The following is an 8,752-nucleotide window of genomic DNA, read 5'->3' on the forward strand; positions in this document are numbered from 1 at the left end:
TGTTGTGCTCCCCTCAAAATGAAATTGAGAGGAGACAGACCAGAAGCATGACTGTTGACCTTGATCAGGCTTTCACGGTTCATGTTAGTGGAGGCAGGAGTTCGTGGTGAACATACTTCTAAATTCTTTTACTTTTTTAGCACTCTTAAACAAAGTAAATAGTTCAACTTCTAAATATTTTTATCTCCAGTCAAGGTGTGAGCTGCCAAAGACATAGACATAGACAAAGACATAGGCAAAGCTTATATAAAAAGGGGTTTTAAATCAATATTTCCTTGAAAAGGTTTGTCAGTTATAAATAAGATGAAAGAACTATTTTGTTGATAATTAACCAGTGTTTATTTTTCATGCCACAGATGTGCTCAGTTGTCTTCAGATTCACAGGGTAAAGGTACACCATGCATACATATATAAAAAAATCTTTTTGACTTGTAGTCATAACATATATATTAAAAGCCTGTCCTTCTACAGTGTTTCTATGGGCCTGATCTTCATTCTCACAATTTTGAGGGAATAGTCAGAGGCTCTAAATGGCAGCCAGACCACACCGTTTTCAATCTCATAAGGAATGTTGTACCTGGGATCATAGTGGCCCCCCAGGTAGTAAATGCCATTGAGGTTGGCTGCCTGGCAGCTGTTGTACCACCAGCCACCCCCGTACATCTCTGCACAGCTCTCCTCCCAGTGGTCCTGGTCCCGATCGAAGGTGCTGAACCGCATCTGGGCATGGGACGTGTATTCAGTGCCCTCTTCCAGCCAGCCGGTGATCAGCGCATCCCCGGCAGTCCCCTCATAGGAGGACACAGCAAGGGCATACCCTTCTGCTTCAGACCCTACCTGTATGATATACTCTGCATACACAGCATTTCCATCCCAGTCCTCTAACTCTACCCGAAGGAGACTGCCATTCTGAGTCAGCAAGCGTATGTTTTCATTGCCCAGCCAGAACTCTCCTCGCCCTCTGCCATCCACGCTGCCGAAACCTCTCTTGTAGTCTTGCCAGGTCCGGTTAAAATTCACTGATCCATCCATTCTCTGTTGGATCAATAGCCATCCTCCCAAAGTGGTCTCTTGGTCGCAATAAACTGACAAAACCTTATTGGATCCCGCTGGCTTGATTTTGAAAATGCCACTTTTGGCACCAAAAGTGTGTTTCTGGCGGATATCATCACAGTCTAAAAAAAAAAGTTGATCTGGTTTGACAGGAGTTATCAGCAAAATTTAATAAAAGGTTCAGAGGAATCCAAGTACCAATAGGCCTGAGGAAAATTGTTAAACATGTCTTGGACAATGCTAGGTATAGTGACAGGCAACATTAAAAAGAATACATAAAATTTACATACTTCTTAAATTGTGAATTGTCTATGTAATACCCGAGTATTAATGAAATATTTTCCTTTTTGTTTCTGAGGTGGCAACAAACAGACACAGTGCTTGCATTTTATCATCACACTGTTGTACTGTAGTATCTAAAATCAATGTGTCAGTTTGGTTATGAATGGAGTTTGGCTCCACTACCTCAATAACTACTTCTGTGATGCCTGTGTACCTTTCCCAGTGTTGGCTGTCCTTTGCTTCACTTGTGCCGGTCTGAAGCTGCGTGCCTGAAAGTCTGGGGTATCCTCTGCACTCTGATCATGTTGCACCCCACCTAGCTGCTCAGTTATTTCACGGGTCTTTAGTGATTTGGATTCGAAAGAGGGGCCTCCCTTGTTGAAGTTGCTGGTCACTACAATCTCGGTGCGACTTTCACTGCCAGATGAGAATCCAGGTGGCCGAAGGCGAATTCCTCCAAAGTCATCTTCTTCCTCCTCTCCTAAGTCTACAAATATGTCTTTCCCCCCGTAAGACCCTGAATGACTAGATGCTCCAGTAACTAAGTGACTACTACTGCCTCTGCTAGCTACGTGGCTGCTAGATTCACTGAAGTGCCTACTAGCAGTGGATGGAGAGCCAGGATAAAAAAATGAGCCTAGGTCTGTCCCACCAACATGGTATATGCTCCCTTCCCCTCCAACAGTTCCTGCTCCTGGTAAATAGGAGCAGTCTGAGCCATCAGAAGAAATCACTTTTTCAACTACTTCTTCTCTAGGGCCATCGGGGCCAGTGACAACTTTCTTGGTGGTAGTTTTGGTGCATCTACGAACAGTGGAGGAGGTTTTGTCTCCCAGACCAAGGGTTTCTCTCCCATGAGTAGGAGTAACAAATTTGGTGGTGTGTGAAGATCCAGCCCCCCTTGATTCTGCTGTGTGATACGAGCTGTCACCTCGGGATGAGGTCGTGTCTGTTTCTGACCTTTCTAATACCGCTTGCATCTGCCTCATGCTATTAATTACGTTCAGAGCTTGCATTTCTGGCATAGGCTTATGCTTAAAATGCTCAGGAACATTTGAGTCCTTAAGTGGCCTCATTTTCAGTGTACTCAAGGTGGTTGTTTGAAGCTCTGGGTGCAGGTCAATGGAATTGGCCTGGGTAAGCTGCTTCTGGATGTTGTCGTAGCTTTCTTTGTCCACCTGGTATTCAAAACTTCTACTGCAGGTTCCTTTGCAAGCTCGTATCTTAATATCAATATCCACCTACATAAACAGAAAGAAATAATTTGGTTAGGGAGCTTTCCTGAGTTTCTCAAGCGAGTTTGTCCTTTAACTGGACTGTGGAAAGGTGGGAGCTGCCCTGGTACCTCCCACCTACAGCTGAGCTTTTCCAAAGCTCAATTTTTAAATCAACCCAGGATGTATTTGCACTTTAAATAAGACACATGCAATAGCACAGTGCACAAGCTCCATGGAGAAGTATGTTGTATCACATTCCAGATCTCTGCTCCCTTTATTCTTGGGGCATAGGGGTGTCTTCCTGGGTTTGGCAGAAGTGCTACAGATCAGGGCAGAAATGGGCCCTCCAAGGAGAGGGGAAAATACTGGACTTGTCCCACAGCCTGTCATGGCGCTGCTGTGAGGTCTGCCATCCTGGGGGTACCATTGCTTTCCCAAGTGATCCAAAAGCCAGATCTCTGATCCAGGGATCAAAATGGGCTTTTGAGCAAAACCACAGTTTGTGCCAGAACTTCTCCCTGCATTACCATCAGAGGAATCAGCTGCAATCTGGGAACACCAGAATTGCCAGCACTGGCTGTAGGCAGCGGTGACAACACTGGGGAAGGACAGGGCATGTCCCCCTTGTCCTAGCTGCTCAGCAACTCCTTACAGGAGAAGCGCCTCATACAGAGCCAGTTATCAGCAGATATAACATCCTTGCTACCTGTCTAAGTGCAGAAGTGGCAGATGGGACTAGGAGTCCTCCTGAGCTCATACTGGTTCCCACACAGCAGGAAAAGAAAAACATGCTCAGAAAGCATTTCATTTGGGATTTGCCTCAGCAGGTCAGATGCTGTGAGAGTTGCATCATGTGTCCTTTCCAGAGAGAGCACTGCTCACCATGTACAGTATAATGAATAGACACTCTTTCTGTAGCTAAGCCCTGGAAAGAATGGAAGTGACGTAGCAGCTACCTACCTCCAGGCGCTTCATCTCCAGCACCTGATCCTGGATGCTGCTCTGCAGAGCTTTAATTCTGTTTACTTGAGTAACAACTCTCTGCTTTAATGTCACAATTTTCCGCCTCAGTTCTCCTGACACATGACCATAAGTGTCATCAACCTCTGAAACGAAAATGCATCACAGTCACCTATGCATGTGTGATTTTCTTTCCTAAAAGAGTGGCGTATTTTAAAATATGTAATTAAAACATGTAATTAAAAACATATTTCTCATAATACTGAGCAGGTAAAAATTACATTGGTTTTTACTAGTTAGTAGTTGAGAGTCTTGTATTACTGTGTTTATTCTGGCTTTTGATAATAAGGTCCAGTGCAGCATATATTTTCACTCCATATTGCTTAGTCACAAAAAAAAAAATAAATTAAGCAATGGATAATAACACTGGATGTGAGATACTCACGCTGAGCACTGTCCAGGTTTGGTTTTAGTGCATTTATGGTTTCCACAACTATCCGATTGGATTTTTTATAGTTGTTTTGATTTTCTGCGAGCAGCTTCTTGATTTTGTCTATTCTGTGACTATAATCCTGGTCTGTTTCATCAATCAGTCCCTGCATTCTGCAGCCGGATGGACATTTTGTACCCTAAGATTGGAAGAGGGAAATAATTGTGTTAAAATCTTCATGAGTAAACGGTTTTTTAACATTATGTTCACAGACTTCTGGCCAACATTGAAAACACATTAAAAATAATTAGGGCAAGATTCTGCTAGTTGTCTTCAGATGTCCTGTCTTACTCATCCAACAACCTTGTCAAGGACTTCTGTGACTTAGAGCAAACGACCTGGGGGCTGATCCTTTACCTCCTATTCCTCTGACACTGGCGTGATGGAATCAGTGAAGCCCATCCTCAGAAACCTTCCACAAAAGGAGGATTAGGTAAACCCTTAATTTTCTGTCTCCCCTGTTCCTCAGGGATGAAATTTTATATATATATATATTTTTTTTTTTTTTTCCACACACACCCCCCAAAGGGCTGTTGTAAGGCAAAGTTTGTTGTCCAGTTTGATCAAGGATGTCAGAGGTCAACTTATTTAAGTAAAATTTTCGTCAGAAAAGCTTCATGTTCTTACAGACTATAGATTTTTTCCAAGAATTCATCAGATAAATGTAGCATAATATGGGCTGAGATGCAAGAGGCAAAAGGGAGGCAAATTAACAGCTTATACACAAAGACATACAATCATTATGAATATTTTACTGAATATTTTGTCATCAGAATTCCTAAAAAGTAACTTGTGAAGGGTAAATTATTTCTAGTTATTTCTTATCTTTGTCACATATCTTTCTTTCCTGTGACTTTCTCTTACCAACTCCCAAAGTGGCAATATCAAAAGTCTGAAAGAAATCCTTATTTTTTTCTAGGAATAGCCTTCTTTTCTTTCATCTTTCTCTTCTGATTCTGCACTCCTGCAAACTTCTCTTCTCCCTCTTTCTTCCTCCTCATTTCTTTCTTACTTTCCTGCAGGAGATCTCTCCAGGCTGCCCCAACACAAAGCACTACCTGTCCTCCCTCAGATCTAAAGTCCAGCTGCGTGCTGGTTGCATGGCACCCGTTGTAGGGGTCCAGCTGAGGTCTGTGAGCGCCCTACTGATGGGCCCCACTTTTGGGGCTCATTGCTCACCCAGTCATCATCTGCACAGATGGGCCAGTTCTTCTCATACTGGCAGGTGGACTGGGACATGTGCTCCACAATCCTGGGACCACGCACGCCTGCACCGTCCTTTTCAAAGGTAGTCCCTCCATCTTGTGCCTGCCAGGAGGAAAAAGGGGAAAATCAACTAAACAGCTGCCAAGAGAACAGAAACGTGATGCTGATGTCCTCAAACACTCAACGGCATAGATGATGTGTGGCAATTACAGCCATCTGGAAAGGATCACATCAAACAGTGCAAGGATATTTTTCCTGACATTTCTTGTAAGATTTGATTTTGTTTGTTTTGTCAGAATAAAGTTTTTCATCTCTTAAAATTAATGCTGCTATGGAAGGAGCTGGTGATGCTGAGGATATATTATGATAATATTATTCCACTGAAATCTTGTGTTCTGTGTGTAAATATAAAATTAACTTGAAATTATATTGAAACTGGTTAAATTAAAGCAAATACTTTAAAAATCCTCTGTTCTATTTCTATTTGCTGCAATATTCCTAAATTTCTAAATATTTCTAAATTTACTATGAGGGTGGTGGGGCACTGGAGCAGGTTGCCCAGAGAGGTGGCAGATGCCCCATCCCTGGAAACATTCAAGGTGAGGTCGGACGGGGCTCTGAGCAACCTGATCTAGTTGAAGGTGTCCCTGCTCACTGCAGGGGGGGTTGGACTAGATGATCTCTAAAGGTCCCTTCCAACCCAAACCATTCTATGACTCTATTTTTATTCTACCACCTTCAGTCTACACAAAAATGGCTTAAAGATATATATGAATAGAGTTTTGCTGATAGCATTTCCAATTTTAACCACAGTAGCTAACTGTAAGCTTGTAGCACTGTTTTGCCTGGCACAAAGAGCAAAAAAGCTAATAACATCGTAATAAAAATAACAGTGTCAACATAGGATGGATTCTGCTGTGCTAATAGAAAGAAGAGAAATTAATATATTGAGATTTTCTTCAAACCCGAGAAGCAGATGTGCGTATACAGAAGCTAATTCTAAGACAAAACACTGTAAGGATTCTTACTGCGTTATCGCTCAGTAAAGGACTGGAAAATAATTCTTTTTCATAAAAGAAAGCCCTGTTTTAGGGCTTGAGATGTAATTAGGTTTGACTGGTTTCCTCTGCACACCTTAAGTTATTTTCCAGCAGCATAATCAATGCTTGAAAAGATTAATAATTATTTATTATCATGAGTAATAATTCATTCTGAGGCAGAGAAAATTTTCCTAATTCTAGCCTCCAGTGCCAGAAGCTCAGCCCTGGGGAACTGGAATATCATTATTATAATCAGCAGATTCATGCTGGTTTGATTCATCCTGAGGGTCTGGCCCAAGTGCCTCTTAAAAGTAACTATTAAAAACTTTACTTTTAGGCGGTCTGTGCCCTTTCAGCATTGACATCTCCAATATGAGTGCTTCTGTTTTGTCACATCTGCTCCCTATCATTTCTGTCATTTCACATTCATTCACACTCTTCAAAAAACAGTCAGAAAGAGAAACGTAAAGAATCTAACATAAGATTATGGACTGAGACCTAAATGAGAAAAGAGCAAGGTTATATTAGGACAGTTGAAAATCAAGTCTACCATTTTTCTTATCTAAAAATTGGTTCTTCCTTAGCTTTAGCTTAACGTGATGTTGCTGCCACAGCAATCATTGTTTTTTAATATGTACTTTTTAACAAAGGTATTGTGTGTCATTTGTAGGTGGAAAATCCTACTGCAGAACCATGCAAAGGAAATAGAATTCACTGTAATAAACATGAAAGTTCCTGACTGGCTGGAGCCACTAGCATCCAGTCAGTTAGGTTTAAGACTTACAGCATCACCTATGAATCCATGAATTCATGTTAATGTATCTGCTTTTCTGCTCCTGAAGACAGGCAGTTTCAGCAAAACTGAATTAAGCAAAACCAGAGAGCTGGATAGTCAAGAACTACTGATGAAAATCCAGCAGCGAAGTGGTTACAGTAAGCTTGTGCATATGTGTGTGCATTGAATTTTACGAGCTAGGTGACAGCCAAAATGTGTCTGTCTAATGAATTAACATTAAATAAACATTCACTCTTCAAAACAGAAATATATGAAAAGAATCAAGTAAGCAAACTCATACCCAGGCTAAGTTGAGGCACAGCAACACACAGAGGATCCTCACTGATATCATCTTCAGGAGAAGAGCAAGCAGAACTCTGAGAGGATGCTCTTCACCGGTCTTTTGGTGCAATTTAAACCTTAATGCAAAGCTGAGATTAATCATTATGCTCCCTTTTGTTTGGAGACAAAACAAGCCAAATGCTCCCCTCCCCCTCAGCTGGTTACCTAATGCTTCTTGCACAAGTTTCTGATGTTATTTGCTCCACATAAGTTTGTACAACACCAACATGAGGGCAACACCATGTATTCCAGGAAAAAGTCTGTCTAAAGCTTAGTTTCTCGTAACCGGATGTTCAACTATGCAGGACCTAGTGGGATCCAGCAATACTTACCTGCTGGAAGACACACACTCTGTGTGATGGGTATGTAGCTAGCATAATCAAAGAGTTGATATTTGGAAAAGGGAGTCATTGGTTTGCCCTTTCTTTGTCACTCTGTTCCACTGCTGTGAAATCCACTGGCCTTTCCAAAGCAAGTACTAGCCTAGGAAAGGTTGACACGATCTATCTGTGACCATGTGGTCATCAATTGAAATTAACTCCTGAGGAGTGCAGAGCCCAGTTTACATCAGTTTTTACAGCTGGACCTTACTGGTGTTTGTATAATGCGTGATGGTTTGACATTATGCTGTATCTTACACAAATGGTATATTGCGATTTTTTATTAAGTAGGATTTGTTTGAAGTTAACATATATTTATGAAAACCACAGTAGAGTGGTACTTGAAAATGTCTCAGAACAGATGTTAAGCATAGTTAAATCTCCCTAAGCAGTCATGTCTCCTTAAATGTTTGTATAATGGGTATAGCTTGTGTGTGGCAATTGATGACAATGTGCTGCTGCTGCTCTGAGCTCTATAACAAGCCTTAATGTTACTGGGGAGTGTTGTACATGGCTGACAGACACTTGAGAGATGCTGCCCATCTCAAAAGTTGCCGCTGCAGTGAGCTAGAATGAGCAAGAAAACCTGTGCTTGAGCAAATGTGGGCCTAATCAGTTGAAAGAACAAAATTCTCTCTTCACTTCTTAAAACCTTATGACGTTCATAAAACTCTCCATCATCTACTGGTTGCAACATCTTAGCGTATTCTGCTTTAGACGGACATGTTAAAGCTTGACTCTGGCATTTTACAACATATAATAATTCAAAATAGCTGATTTTAGCTTTGGATCCATTCCATCAGCCTCTCAGGTTTTGTCGTATCCTCCTCTCCCCTGCTTTTCCATTTGTTTTCTGCCTTCAGGAGGCTTGAACCCTCTCCATGTAAAGTTCACTGCAGTTGAACTTGACCCTTTGTTTCTTCCCATTTCTGGCCTTGCACTTCAAGCTTCTCTTAGCTAGGAAAACTTTCTTCAACCTAACTTAATTTATAGCAATATCACTAATA

The 8,752-nt window shown here is 41.6% G+C and overlaps 1 protein-coding gene across 1 annotated transcript; it reads right to left on the minus strand.

The window, feature by feature from the left end:
- Positions 1 to 315: 315 nt before the first annotated feature.
- Positions 316 to 7,434, minus strand: FGA (fibrinogen alpha chain). Its single transcript, XM_075090990.1, has 6 exons — positions 7,325 to 7,434; positions 5,182 to 5,310; positions 3,958 to 4,141; positions 3,513 to 3,658; positions 1,550 to 2,576; positions 316 to 1,175 (listed from the first exon to the last, which is right to left on the minus strand). The coding sequence occupies exons 1-6, from the start codon at positions 7,373 to 7,375 to the stop codon at positions 466 to 468; spliced, it is 2,247 nt and encodes a 748-aa protein (XP_074947091.1). The 5' UTR covers positions 7,376 to 7,434; the 3' UTR covers positions 316 to 465.
- Positions 7,435 to 8,752: the final 1,318 nt, after the last annotated feature.

This window comes from Phalacrocorax aristotelis, chromosome 4 (assembly GCF_949628215.1).
Source record: "Phalacrocorax aristotelis chromosome 4, bGulAri2.1, whole genome shotgun sequence".
NCBI lineage: Eukaryota > Metazoa > Chordata > Aves > Suliformes > Phalacrocoracidae > Phalacrocorax > Phalacrocorax aristotelis.